The sequence below is a fragment of the Ammodytes marinus genome, assembly GCF_949987685.1.
Source record: "Ammodytes marinus genome assembly, chromosome: 21".
Taxonomy (NCBI): Eukaryota; Metazoa; Chordata; class Actinopteri; order Uranoscopiformes; family Ammodytidae; genus Ammodytes; species Ammodytes marinus.
Window position 1 is genome coordinate 6,597,128 of NC_137225.1, and position 15,621 is coordinate 6,612,748.

General features: G+C 43.5%; 1 protein-coding gene across 2 annotated transcripts in view; it reads left to right on the top strand.

The window, feature by feature from the left end:
• The window catches only part of mpp7a (MAGUK p55 scaffold protein 7a), a 147,981-nt gene that overhangs the window by 116,716 nt on the left and 15,644 nt on the right, over nt 1–15,621 (top strand). For both annotated transcript variants that reach the window (XM_080050158.1, XM_080050159.1), the window contains exons 12-13: nt 5,003–5,173; nt 12,070–12,150. In XM_080050158.1, coding sequence (XP_079906284.1) covers nt 5,003–5,173; nt 12,070–12,150 — 252 coding nt within the window. The remainder of the gene's footprint in view (nt 1–5,002; nt 5,174–12,069; nt 12,151–15,621) is intronic.

A 15,621-nucleotide genomic window follows, 5' to 3' on the forward strand; every position in this document is an offset into this window, starting at 1 on the left:
AGTACAATGGGATAAGTGAGTTATTCCCCCAATCTGGGTCCAAACAGGGAGGAAATGTACTTTATAAGATTGAAATGATACGCATTTGAATGGATATCCAACATTTGGATACAATCAGAAAAGGTATTTTGCATCAGTTTGACAGGTGTACCTTTATCAGCAATAGCAACCAACCATTAAGGGTTGTTTAAAGAGTTGGAAAAAAGACCTGGAATTTCCTTGGCTGTGTCTTTGTTGTAGAGTATCATCACTTTCTAAACATTAAGAGCGTTAAGACAAACAGGAAAGCAGGCATTTAGCCTCAGTAGTTTTGGCATGTTGATAGTGGCTTCAAGGACTCCAGCAGAAGCAGGAGTTTTGCTTTTTTCGTTTGTTGTCTTGGCCAACACGCAAGGCATCAGGCATCGTTTTGAGACGAGACATTCTTGAGCCCAAAGAGCTGTGGGATAAGACCAAGGGGAAAAACAAATAGCGCTCGACACAAATGGACCTCTTGCAGCCAGAGGTCTAGATCCCTATTCCACTGTATTAAGCCTGTAACACTTGGGCTGGGTACCACTTTCCAAAATGCTCGGGGGCAGTGGAAACTGACTCCTAGAATGAGTTCTCCCCAGATAACAGTCTAATGAGTTCACCACCGTGGACTGCACATATTTCAAACGTCACACACACAAACTTCACCATTTTGCTTTCATTTTGTTATATTAGCAGAGGAGTGAAGTACATCAGCTTGGCTGTAATGTGACCGGAACTTTCTTTATTAACATAACGTCCCTAAAGTGCGGAGGTTGGATATACACCGTTGGGATCTTGTCCAGTAATATTTGACATTTAATACAATCACATACTCAGAGATCAGCCACTTTACTACTGTGCCATAATCATTTCTACAGATGCCTGTGACTGTAGCAGTTGTGTGGAGGGAGCATACAGTATGAAGGACACACGCTTGTCTGTCTGGATATGTCCACTTCCTTCTTTTGACTTGATGTCCTTTCAGCATTCTCCTTTAATGCCTCTCCTGATTCCTTAGCTGACTCCTCTCCTAATTCCTCTCTCCTCCTCAAGACCTTGTTGAATCCTCTGGAGACAATTTAAGATACATTATGTTGGCCCTCAGTGGCAGGCCTCAACTTCTGTCTGTACAATAATGTCAGTTCTCCAGAAATCTGAGCTTGTTTTGCCTTGACGTTCTAGCACGCTTCCTTGTATTATGCGGGTAAAGCAAATTGGTGATAAATCAAGCAGAGCAGTCCTGTCTACCCCGGGGCGTTTGTATTTTTCTCATTAGAAGCAGCAGTGCTCCTCTTCCTTTTATTCACTGTTGGGATAATAACGGCTGACAGTGTGGAAAGCGTCCTCCACCTCCCTAGCTGCAGGCCATGAGCCTTCCTTATCCCTCCCAACCAAGCTAATAATGGGCATACACACGCTGAGGCCCGCGAGAGCCAGTAATGCTTCCCACATTTGGTGCCCACGAACGGGACTAAGTGTTACAGCGTTAAACCGCAGCGTGCGGCACAGAGCCGAGAGCGTAATGCTCACTTAATCCCCGGCTGCCATGCCTGCTTAATTCCATGGATGTCGTCTCCATTAGTCCAGAGGAGAGAGGGCCTCCTTCAGGGAGAGGCAGGATGGCACTGCAGCTGTCAGCACGCTCCCTGTAGTTAGGCCATATAGGCCCTAGACGGCCGCCTCACAACAGGTGGTTTCACTATGAGCCTTTCCCTCTTAGCCTCAGTGCACTCTCTCTGTGTCTGCCTCTGCACAAAATGATGTTTTGTAGTCATTTTTTATTCTTCTCTGTGTTGTCATCTCGCTGTTCGCCCACGCGAGATGTCTGGAGGACCTGCTGCTGCGTCTATTCTTCTCAGGCTACTCCTGTTTCAGACACCCATTGGCAAATGCATGACTTGAGTGTCTTTCAGTCATCTGTTATTTTTTATGAACTTTTGTCTCACTGCACTTTACTTGATTTTTTTTCTTTTACAGTTGGAAGCATTTCCGTTACAGGTGCGGGTTTGTATCAACTCACAGGATGTTAGTATCCGAGTGGGTAGTTTGTATTCACAGTTTGCAGAGGCCTCGGGGCGCTTTCTTTACGCACATGCTGAATTTCCTACGTGGCTGTTAGATATTATCACACTGGAAAATGGGCTTTCGGGACTGCTGGCGACTTCCAAGCAAGTGTGTGTGTGTGTGTGTGTGTGTGTGTGTGAGCGCACGCACGCACGCACGCACGCACGCACGCAGTCACAGCTTGTGTTTACACTGTGTTTAATATGCTCATCTCGTTTTCCTCCACTTTTTTCATGTTCCTCTTTTACTCAAATGACTTCGAATCAATGTGTCTGTGTGAGAGAAAGATTCAGACGGTGTGTGTGTGTGTGTGTGTGTGTGTGTGTGTACATGCAAGTGCTCAATTGCAGTTTTGGCAGTTCCCCAGTCACAGCCTAGTGCACACCATTAGGAGATGCGTGTGTATGGGACTTAAGTAAGGAAACTTTAATTCCCCTACCCCGAGACACACAGCGCTCTTTTTGCAGAAAAACACAGGACACTGGCACCACTCAGCTCCTCATTCCAGGGAAATACAAAACAGAACTTATGGTGAACAGTTATGATTTGACCTGTTAAGCCATTAAAAAGAGGCATTGCATCTCTGTGCCACACATATTATACATTCCTCTTTCTACGAGGAAAAGCCTTATGCTCGCGACAAACATGGCTGGTTTTCCAACATACCGGCGGCTTCTCATGACTAAACAGGCAGGCTTTCTTCATTTGCACAGGACTTGAATCATTCCTTAATTCTGGATCACAATAATTTCCATCCCCTCTGTCTATTTCAGTCTCCGTCAGTGAGGAGATGAGATGGTTGTTTGGGGGGGGGATTGGAAAGTTGCATGAGGCTTTCATTTATTTCTCCTTTGGGGCAGAGCTAGAAGGGAGGCAGGAGAAGCCTCTGCATTATTTGGATGGAGCTGTCTAGATAGGTTTTACTGATCAAGAGAGCTACTAGATTACAGAGGGCCCTCCTCAGGTCTGAGACGGCAATTTATATTAACTGTAGAGCCTCGTAATAAAACCCTGTGCACCTGCCTGTCCCTTTGGAAAGCAGTGGAGATTGCCCTTGGCCAATGAGATGGCAGTTTTTGTCACACTCCAGGAAGGCTAGAATTAATGACTTTACTAGTATTACTAAGAGCCTAATTAGCAAATATATAGTGTTTTTCAGAAAATAGTCTGCTCCCTTTCAATAGGATATAATTGACATTATACTTTTAGTGTTTATTGTAATGATGTCAGCCCTTTGTGGATATTGGTTACAGCTTTGAGGTTCTTTACAGGAGAAATGCAGATGAGCGGTATGTTTTCCATTGCACGTCCGAGGCTAATACTCCCTGGGTGGGGGGGAGGGCTGGAGGGGTGAGGGTGCTGAATGAGTAGATTCACCACAGGAGAGAAATGGCACAGACAACATAAGCCACAACTTGCCCACAGTGGAACAAAGTCTGCCCTAGATGTTCAATGTAACACTATATCCAGTACGCGTGTGTGTATATGCTCAAGTGTATACACAAGCGCATGCAAAAACACTATTACTCTGCTCCGATGACTTCCAGTGTGTTTCATTTGTAACTCAGCGTAGGCCCGTAGCTCCATCTTTTATTAAGAAGGGACTGTTTGGAAAAGAACAAGCTGAGAAGAATGCACACTCTTTCTCTCTGATGCGTGTCTGCATAGCCCCACAGTGCTTTCAAAATGTTGCGGAAAGTATTGCAGGGGGGGGGGGCTGCTTCAACTACCGAGCCTTCTTTCACTCTATCCTTTTTTCATGGTGCCCTTATCCTACTCGGGTGTCTTGCATCATATTTCTTAGTTCATTTATTACTGATTTAAAAGCTAAAAATAATGAAAGAGAACCCATAGCTGTGAGCAGAAATATTACTTTAGACATCATGGGTTCTGGAGTTGTACCTTTTTTTAGGTTCAACCCAACATCTGTCATAAATATATGAAACCATAGTCCTCAAATTAGGGATAATTGTCTCCCTTTGAAGCTGCCATAGATTATCAGATCAAAACGTGTGCACTCTTGGATCGGACCCGTTCAGCAGGTTCCGTGAGGACACGGCGCACACCATAAACCAATCAAGGCTGGTGGCTGTTGTCGAGTGACCCGTACACACAGGACAAATGTTCCCATGCGGCCAGAGCCTGAGAACACTCAATGACACACTCATCATGTACACACACACACACACACGTACCTCACCACTATCTAAAATTGCAATGTGAAATGAATTGCAAATCATAGGCCCCGACACAGTTATAGAACAAGCAGTGAATTCACATGCTGTAGCAATCATGTATATGAAAGGAAAAATCTAATTTCTTCTGCTTCACAAAGTGAATTCTTAGCAGAGATCTGGCTTGAGGGGACCACAGAGATTCACGAAGAATGTAAAAAAAACAAGGATGAGTGATTCCTACCTTGATTGAAGATGAAATATTGTTTACGAGAAAACATCCCAAAATGTTTTGTAAATCTTTTTTTTTTGTTCTAAGTCAAAGCCTCAAACCCTCACCACGGTCTCCCACGGATATGTGTGTGCACAAAAGGAGAATATTAAAATGCGCTTCATGCCGCCGGCCGGGGGGGAAAATGTGAATCAAGCGGTGGCGTGCAATACCCAGGGAAGCTGTTTGGCCTAGCGTTGTAGCTGCTGTTCTTCTTTCACCTACAGCGAACACACAGCTGTCAGAAAAACCGAAGCTGCTCAATACAATATGAAGTATTGACATGGAGCCGTGAAAGGTGTTTGCCAGGGACGCTGGAATGACCATAAATCCAATTGCACAGCTGCGGGGCTTATGAGTGCATATGGCTGTGTCAGAATTGAGACACACGTACTCACATAAACATTTCCTTCAGATTAATGTCTTTCTCTCTCTGTCTACTTTTTCTTCTCCTCTGCGGTTCCATCACGGCCTCCAGCTGGGTTCAGGAGAAGCTTCCGTCTCAGCAGGAGAGACAAGAAGACCAACAAGTCCATGTACGAGTGTAAGAAGAGTGAGATCTACGACATGGCCGACGTGCCCACCTACGAGGAGGTGGCCCCGTACCGCAGGCCGAGCACAGCTAAACAGAGGCTGGTGGTCCTAGTGGGTGAGTTACAGAGCTCCACACACTCTTGTTAAAGGTCACATATTATGCTAATGTATGGCTTAAGAACAACTTTAAGCCCTCATGTCACTGCTTACCTCACACTTTGTTTAGTAGTTTGAGTCGGGGGGGGATCTATTGCTGTTAAACTTGGCAGCGTAGATTTTAATATAAGTCTTCACCTCCCAGCGCGCCGACACATACGAAAATGACAGAAAAGACTGGGTGACTCAGAGTTCTGGAGCTCCAGAGTTCCCAGGTGGCCTGGCCTTGCCCTCCCACGAACCCCCCAACCTAGAAATGAGCTTCCCAATGCCGGGGGGAGCTGGCCCTGCAGTCACACCGGGGCCTCCTTAAATTAGACTTTCAGCACTCAACGGAACGGACGGAGCAGCAGACCTCATATTAATCAGTTTCATTGAGTACTTTCATTTACGGCAGCTCACTCCAAACGTCCTTTCAATTTTTCAAAGCCGATGGAATTGTTAACACTCGCCCCGGCGCTACAAAGAGCTCCACACCGTGCCAAGGGTCTTGAAATGAATTTAGCCCGTTTCTCGTTCTGTGTTTGTGGTTGGAAGACGCACGGTGCCAGCGAATGGTGGAACAATATGCTAAGCCAGGTGCAACAGTAAAGACATCAACCTTTCTGGGAACCACCCGCTCCATCCCTGAGTTCTAAGCTTTGCCACGTTTTTCCCTTTTTAGGGGTTGTTACGCGAAACAAAGAAATGACAAGAATGTCACAGACGCAGATGGAACTAAACATTCTCTACATTTTCAGTGTGTTTGCTCCTATGGCATTTTCCATTCATCAGGGGAAGAGATACACTCAACTGTCTGATACAATTGTTATATTTCAAATATTCCAGCAGGCTTTTGTAAAAAAAAAAAAAATGTTAATTTAGAAATGTACACCTCTTGCAACAAGGACAAGCTCTCAAGGACATAGTTTTTTTTTCTCACGCATGCTCACTAACAGAGGTGTGCTTCTAGCCTGATTGACCAGGCCTTGGTTCACTAAAATACGCCATGCAACCAACGCATGGACTTCATCAAACACGTTGCTAATTAGCCAGCCCATTTTCCTGCCAGCAACGTCGCAAGCCTTTAACACCGAGGATGCAGAACCTCTCCCACCTGTCACGCTAATGTAAATATTTTCAATTAACTTCCATAATTTGGAGGACAACTTATGGACAATTTCACACGTAACGAAGTGGAGGGCCACAGGAAAATATCTGCTTTGTGTTTCTCGGCCTCCCCTTTCTCTCTCTCTCTCTCTCTTTCTCTCTCTCCTTCCTCTCCCCGGAGTTTTGTGATTTTTCTTATTAGAAAGTCTGTTTCTCTCCATCTCTCTTTTCCGTGTAACTGCTCTTTTTGTCTTTTTCTGTACATGGGGTGAGTCAGATTTTGTTCTTCAATCTAAAAGCATATGTTCTCAGCACTTAAGAAAACCACTTTCCACTGAAGGCATCTGCTCTATATTAAATCTATCAAAAGCAAGTAAAAAAAAAAGCCTTATTTTTGAGCTGAACACAACATCCCCAACTTCAGACTTCCCCTGTACCTTTTAACGTTTCACATCACGTACTGTATAACCAGTTTACAATAACGATGGCAGATTTTGCCATTTGCAATTATTGCCCGATTTTTTTTTATGCAATAGAGGCAGACCAAAACAGGCTTAGCAATTCTACCGGTTGATGGTTGAAATGACGACCAGAGATAATGAAGCTAACATTAGCTCCGTGAGTTTTTCCCCAGCTGACTGTTTAATGTTTCCAGCTGACTCATATTAAAAAAATGAGAATTCTGTTAAAAAAAAAAAGTCTCTTAAATATGCACTAGATGATTACTTACATGATATCATCTTAAAAGACTGGGGCTAAAGCTGCATGTCCCACGCAATACGTCAGCATGCTTTACGGTTAACGATCCATTTGGAAGACGTCGGGAAGAAAGACACAGACTTGCTCTTGTACTACAGTGTAGGGCTTGTTACAAGCACGTACACTAAGGAGTAATGTAGGATGTGTCTGTTTCCTTTCATTCCAACCTATCCCTGTTAGGCTACTTATATGACATACTCGTATCCACATTTTATTTTAGCCTCAACCCTTAAGTCTTATAGCATCCAGGAACAGCTTCCACACAGTTGAAGTGCATGTACTATTGGTGATTCAAAACATTTTCTAGTATCATTTCTACTCCGGCATGTTAATGGTACAATATATATTTAGCAGCATCTAGTGGTGAGATTCTAGTTTGAATCGCTCCATTGCATTTCCCCTCACTGTCGAAGAATGTACAGATACGGTGGCCTTCGAGGACAAGAAGCTAGTTTTTAAAGATGGCATCATCTACCATTGCCTCTAGTCTCTTCACAATATCAAGTGATGAGGTGAAGATGTATTTAGTTATTTATTCTATAGAACTTCTACTTCGACTTCCAACAGGTGCATTTTCCCAGGACGCCCTCTATATATAAAAAAGTGTAACGCAGTTTGTCTGTTCTGTCCTACTGTAGAAATATGGCGGTGCAACATGGCGGTGCAACCTGCTATGTAGAAATAAAAGGCTCATTCTAATTGAATACAAAATAACTTTTATTTTCCAGTGATTATACACTTATGAAATCATAATGATTAATATTACATTTAATGTCTACCAAGTCTGTTCTGTTCTACACACTGTACCTTTTAACATGTGGAATATGTGAAGAAATCAGTACAGGAAAGCCTTAAGGCGTTTCCTAATGTGGACGCACAGGTTTCACAGCAGCACCCACTAATGAATGACCTGCTGCCAACCTCTTCCATCTGAACACAGCACACAGGCTGAGATCTGTTTCAGAGACAAATCAAGATGCTTATCTGCTTTTTATATATTACAAATCAGACTGCCAATAAAAATATATATTTTTTTACTGCATGCATAGTTCCACCAAACCACTGATGGTTTTGAAAGGAATCTGATTATTTAACCTGACAAAACGATATGCTGATTACCACATTTCCTCGTAACATGACACACTGAAGATACAGTAAAGGTTTGGATGAATTGAACGTTTTACATTTGGGGTTTTAGCCCCTAACATATTTCAAATACACTGATGCCTAAGAGAATGTTTATGTGGTATCCAAATATATATAAAAGTGGAACTCTATTTGAAGACTTCCCTCCTGAAGAGAGGAACTAAAAGTGTAGTAGCAGTGCTTTGTAAATGATCTGTGGTCCCCACATTACACCACTGTCATGCTTTAAATGTGGTAGCGGCAGAGTTGGCGCTATGTGCAGTGCTGCAATGTACCCTGGCCTGGATGTGAGGCATGCTCGGAGGTTTTTGAGGCTGGGTCGGTGCTCTGGGGCCCAGATCGGAGCATTGTCGGGCCATGCAATGTGCTCCGTGCTTGGCCTGGAAGTTATTAAGCTCGAGATATTAAAGGCAACTTCTCTAATGAGTGCGGTAATGAAGTCTGACACTTTTACTGGCACAGCAATCTGAAAAGGGCCAGAAGTACCACAAGAGGGCCAGCGAGACAGACAGATGCCTGGAGAAATGAAAATATACATAAACACAATGTACAGTTAAATACTGCAGCTGGTTCCAGAGAGTTTGGAAGAGTTTACTGTGGTGTTCAGATTGATCCTGTTGTATTAGCACATTGTGTGAAACAAACAATGCACAAAGAGGTGGTGTGCTTTTAGGTCAGACGTTGGAACGGGACCACAGAGCACTGCTTCTGCTTGTAAAAGGCCCCGGCGGTGGGCCTGATGGGCCCCCTTGGCAGGCCATGGTACAGCTGGAATAGGCTTTAATCTCCATCTGAGGTATTCTGATGAAGGCTTCCTGCCACGGATCATTGATATCACAAGTAGCAAGCAAGGGAGCCATGTACAAGGTGAAAATGGTTTTACGAGCGTGCAGAAGTGGGGCCCGTCGTCATACCAAATGTCAGCACAACTGGTTGTGTTGGTCCCCCCCCCATGCCCCTGGCCCTGATATGCAAACCTCCCAATCAGGCAAACAAGCTTGTGTGGAGGTTTGTTGCTTGGCGGGGAGGACTGTCTACCCCTACTGTGGCTGGACTCATAAAAGATATCCCCCTATTACCACGCTCTGCCACCTTCAGCACCTACAACAACACAGTACACGACCCTGTTCAAACTGCAGCGCCGCATTCCTCTCGCCCTCCCGAAACAAACTCCATGAAATGAACTCCATTTCCTCATCTTAATAAATCACCCCAAGCTCTTAACAGAAATTCTTCTAACTAAAAAAAAATACTCCCTCTCCACCCGGCAAAGATTGATGGCTGTCTTCGCGTGGCCGTGTGCTTGTTTATATGAGACGGCAACCACAGAATGCCGCGTGCCGCTCGGTCCAAAGAGGGTCTGGGTAATTTTCTCTACTTTTTTCTCCTCTCTTTGAATCCACTGTAAGGTGTGTGTGTGTGTGTTTGTGTGTGTGTGTGTGTGTGTGTGTGTGTGTGTGTGTGTGTGTGTGTGTGTGTGTGTGTGTGTGTGTGTGTGTGTGTGTGTGTGTGTGTGTGTGTGTGTGTGTGTGTGTGTGTGTGTGTGTGTGTGTGTGTGTGTGTGTGTGTGTGTGTGTGTGTGTGTGTGTGTGTGTGTGTGTGTGTGTGTGTGTGTGTGTGTGTGTGTGTGTGCGCGTGTGTGTGTGCGTCTCTTTCTCCCTGTCTGTCTGTCTGTCTGTGTGCACTCTTGAGGACACAGCTTTTATCACTTAGCCTACAGCTACAGCAGTCGCACAATAGGACCCAGACCATGTGTTACTGGGCGCAGAATTGAAGGGAAAAGCACGGGTGTGAATTTGTCTGCGTGTGAAGGCTGCTGGTGTTGGGAGATTATGTTTAAATAAGAGCCTTGTTGTCCACACCTATTTATCAGCTCGCGGATCAGCCCCAGAAACCTTGCCCCGCTTCACACCAGATGAGATGTAGAGGAAAACTCCAGAGGGAAACGGGAGCACTCTCTTTCCCCCTTAAAAATACAAGGCTTGTCTTTTTCAACATTTTCCTTCTCCCTCTCTCTTTCTCTTTCTCTTTCTCTCTCTCTCTCTCTCTCTTTCCACCTAACCCGCATCGCTGAGTGAACTCATTGTCCGTTTGTTTTAGAGGGACCGGGGCCTGCTAAACACATTTGCCTGGAGAAAAACGAATTTCCAATAGGGGTTGATGCGATTGTAGTGCCTGCCCAGAACGTCAGGCATGCGAGGAATCTCGAGCCCCCAGATCAAGCGCTGTCTCTGACTCTGTCCACACACACTGCAGAGGGCCGTGGTGAAAACACAAGAAAAACGCAGTCCAGTCCCGCGCTCGCTTGTAACTCCGGGCTGATTTCTTGTCCAGTTTTGAGGAAGACCATTGATGTCAGCCGGCCCCCAAATTAGGATGATGTAGCACCCCGATGACAACCGACAAAGTGCTGGAGAAGTGCTTTCAGGGTCAGGGGACTCGGAGTAGAAAGGGAGATCGTAAAAAGCAAAGATAAACATTTGGATATCAATTCAGTGACCGCTACCAAAGCATAGCCAGTGTAAACAAGGCTCTTAGATAAAAGAAGCAGTTGTCTCTGCATCTCTGCATTTACTACCTGTAACTGTATTTTCACATGGGAGTGGAATCTACATCATTTCTGTTTATTTTCAACACGGTTTCATAAACTGCCATATTGTTTGTGAGCTTAAAAATCAAAATTAGGTAGAACTTGTTTTGCAGTTTGATTAGACGTTATACAGTAATCGCCTTGTGTTTGCTATTAAATGCACGAGGGATGCTCAGCGTTAGGAGCCCATGGATGAATCAATAGTCAATACTCCAATAGCCTCTCCAGCTTGCTTCTCCCACTGGGGATGTGATGGGAAAGCCAGCTGAGTTGCGATTATGAAAAATCTGGAAAAAAGGCTTTCTTACCTTCTCTTGTGTACTGATTATGGATTTAATGTTTCGCTTCAACTAAAACAACGAAAGGCACTGGTTAGAAAGTGATGGTAACTGTTGAATGCCTGCAGCTTTGTCATATTAAATCAGTTATCTTTGCTCTAAAGGCTTTAAACAGGTTGATTTAGTAGGCGTTTTTAGTAGATTATGAAATTCAATTCACTGATTTCATTTAACATATAAGGAAGACTGAGATCATTTCCCTTTCTTGGAGAAAAAAAACCTCTTGACAGTGGTCTAGTAGTGAGTAGAGTAAGCACTGCCACTGTACAAAAAAAAAAGTAGAGAAAGGTTTAGGACAAGATAAAAACTTTATTGATCCCGTGGGAGACATTCATGTTACAGCAGCACAGAGACAGGCAAGAGGCAAGAAAACAGATACTATTGGAACCACAATAAATACAAAAAATAATAGAAGGATTAAGACTTAACAGTGTCTTAACAATATGCATCATCATTTCTACCAGTTTATAGTGATATGTGCTATGTAAAATAAATAGCGTTAGGCCTAACTTTATTTATTTTACATTGTGTATCACTATAAAGTGGTAGAAATTATTATAAACGCCCACAGTTATAATTACACTAGAAATAAATAAGTATAGACAAGGTGCAGGTGTCTTGTTGTAATGTTTGTTCATTACTTTTGTTTAAGGGACACTCAATCAGTTGAACTCATGATGAGTTACAGCAGCTGTGACATGTACTGTTGGATGTATTCCGTGGCTCTGAATAGAACTTTGGAAAGTCAGGAAGAACAAGAGTTTGATGCATTATACAGTATTTGAATATACAATATTTTTCCTCGCCCTTTCTGCATTAAGTAAAGCAGGGAAAACATTCTGAATGGCATTTGTCTCTGTCTTGTTATATAATAGATGTTCTGATATCTGTCTATTTCAACGTCTTTTTTTTGCTTGTGTTGTGTCTGTGCAGGACCAACAGGTGTCGGCCTGAACGAGCTCAAGAGGAAACTGTTGATCTCAGATGCCCAACATTACAGTGTGACCATCCCACGTAAGTTCACGCCCTGGTAGTGTGTGTGTGTGTGTGTGTGTATATGTTAGTGTGTGTGTGAGTGTGTGTGTGTGTATGTGCGCGTGTTTGTGTGCTTTGAATCCAGCCATAGCTGAGCATCTTCCAATAGATTCCATTCGTCTTCCAATCTTTCCTCTGTGTGCGTCTCTCTGCCTTCTTTTCTGTGTGCGTAGCTGTTTGTGTTACGTGTGAATGTGTGTTTTCTACATTGTGTCCGACCACAAGCCGTTTACCAGACTGTGGTTTTAGATTATTGGCGACCTTTTAGGGAAGACATCGTTTGGCTACCTTCCCCCCGTTCTGCGTGCACCACCAGCTTATAAGAAAGCCAGGTGCACTGTGGGACGTCAGAAAAACTAACCACAGCACAGACGCTCATTCTCTACAACCTAGAATAAAATGCTTTAGTTTCCTTTTCTATTTTAGACTTACAAAACATAAAAAAAATAAAAATTTCATGCATTTTCTTCCTTAAATACATAGACGCTCAGGGAATCAGTTGCACCAAAATCATGATTTACCATTGTATGCTTTTAATCTATGCTTATTTTACTATTACATACAGTATTTCTCTGTTTGATCATATGGAGTCAGTGATTCTGGAGAATGCTTGTTGTTAAAAATCACTTTTTGTTAAAATCAGTGAATATCTTCAAACGATCTGCTACCTGTCTGTACTGTGTGTGCGCTGAAAAGAATACACATACAGTACACCAGTGTTAATACACAGCCTAGGAACTGTACTAAGGGAGTTACTACGGTGGGCCCATACACAACTACTGACTCAAATAGATCAATAAAATGACAGTAAACAAGCAAAACATATTTGTTTTTTTGCTGCAGAAAATGTTAAAATATTAGGGTAGGAATAAGTTTAAGATTTTTTTAAGAACTACATACAGGCAACAGGGGGGGGAGGGGTATGAAATGCAAGAATGATAACCTAGCTGGAATTAAGCCAGGGATTATGCATGCATTGTAACCAATGGGCCAAATCAAAACCTTTATCACCAACCATTATTTTTGCTGTTGTGTGAATGGAGTCTGGCTTGTTGTCAGGTCGAAAACAAAAAATAAGCTTCTTTGTAAAAACTGATTTAACCTGGGGACAGCTCACTGTAGAAAACGAGATCGTCGGCCAAATAGAAGAGGACACTTGACGCTTGAGAAACATTGTCATCATTAATCTTCATCAACATTACCTGCTGCTCAAACATTTAATAACTGACACTACAGCTGTGTTGTGGTGGGGAGAGGTCTCCTCCCTCTCCACTCTCCTGGACTCAGTGGTGGCCCCAGAAGCCACTCGTACATCTGTCCACTGAGACAAACACATTGGAAAAACATTCTCCTCACAAATGTCAGCGCACGAGATGCCAGATGGAATTCCGAGGAGCGGCCGTTGCTGCGCCGTGTGAGTTTTTAGCAACACATCAAAATAATCACTTTAAGGTGAAGGATGTTTAGCTTACTCGTTCCAGTATAGTTTTAACAGTGTGCGAGGGGGCTTGTGCTGTTTGAGCGATGAAGGTCCAGTCAGACAAGCATACACAAACCAAAGGGAGCTGTCTGGCAATGAGTTAACACCCAGGGTAGCTCTCTGCTCCCTCCGAAGGCCCAGGCCGCTTGTTTCTCCCCCTGTGTAATTGTGTCAGCTTTTTACAGTCTGCCTGACAAGCTCCCAATGACGGAGGGAATGGCCCTTCTCTACCTCCTGAAAGGCATGCCATTCTACTGCTTCAGCTGCCCACACTCCTTTCTTTTTGTCCCGCTTTCCTCCTCCCTTTTTTCTCATTTTAGGAACCAAACAACAACTTGCCATAATTCTGAACATCACCCAAATCTGTTGCATACGGCCTGCCAGCTTTTTATTTTTTTATTTTTAGTTTGTTTGCAGTTCTGAGATGTCCCAAAGCCAGCATGTTGGACCAAATAGTAACTCGGTAGTTAGCATCTGGGGCTTGGAAGGGGAAACTGAGACACGAGTGTGAGGAAAAATGGTCCGCTGATATTAATTGCTGTGTTTGCTGCATGCCGTGTGTGGCATAATGGACGTGTCCCAGTGCAAGTCTGACACTTGAAATATCCCTAGTATTAAAATCCAATGGGTGGGGCGGGGGGCCTTCCTTGTTTTTCCACTAGGCATGTAAATTGTTCTCAAATGTGACCCGCGATGCTGTGCTTAATAGAGCCCAGACAGCCAGCCTGATTCTGACCCATATAGAGCAGGAATGGCATAAGTCCCGGCTCTCATTGAGAAGGGTAAGCCATTCGGAAAGTATCTCGTCTCTCGCTTTTTAAACGTTTGATTGCTTCCAATGGACACATGGATGTGTTTAACACTTGCTGTTGTTTCGGATTAGGCCCGAAAGCGTTACCCCCTCTTTTGTTCATTTGAAAACCGGCGCTTTGGAGACCACCGACTTGTGGCCACGGTTAAGATTTGCACCTCCCCCTCTCTCTCTCTATGTCTTTCTGTGTCTCTCTCTGGCTTTCTCTCACTCTCTCTCTCTCTCTCTCTCTCTCTCTCTCTCTCTCTCTGTCTCTCTCTCTCTCTGCTTGTCGCTGTAAAATGTAAACCAGGCGTCTCAGAAACACAAGAAGCATTGCAATACGCCATTAGAGATGGAGGTTAAACATTTTGATCCCAATCCAAGTTTACTGATATTTTCCATGATTTTGGGATTGAACGGATGCACATTCTTTTGTTGCACTGTAATTATTTTCTGTGCCACAAAACAGATGCCTCAGTAAGGCATGGTGGATGGTGTCGGTCTTATACTACCCAGGGCTGTATGGCACTATTTCTAACACATTTCTGAATGGGAGGTATAAGTACATTATATCTTATGCCAATGCTTTTCAAGCCTTTTGCTAATTTCTTTCTTGCTGTGTAGGGCTGCACAAATAATCGAAATCTTATAGAAATCGCAATATGACATACTACAATTTACAAATCGCAGGAAAGTGCCATATTTGTTAAAGGCCATAATACCATTTGAAATGAAATAATGGCATGATGCGAAGATGTCCTGCTTGCACATCATATTCTACAGACTTTAAAAAATATCTATGTTTGATACAGATTATCACAACAATCATTTTCAATCAAAATGAGAATAATTATGGCAATAAGTAATCATTCCCTCTCATATCGTGTATTGCAATTGCAACATCACTCAGAATAATCAGTAGATATTATTTCAAAGTGGTGCAGCTGTACTGCTATGTGGCGCTAGTGACAGAAAGTCATTGATCTTCCCCAACAGTTTGATGTGTGGCCGTATTTCTTTTCTCAAAGCATTGACACATCACTTCCACAACCCTGTCCATCGGCCTGGACTAATACCTGTAAGGAAACGGCATTGGTCCACTAGCAGGGCACAGCCTCAACACATGTTTACAAGAAGAACAATTCCAGTGGGAGTGTTTAAGCAGAGCTTGGCAGTG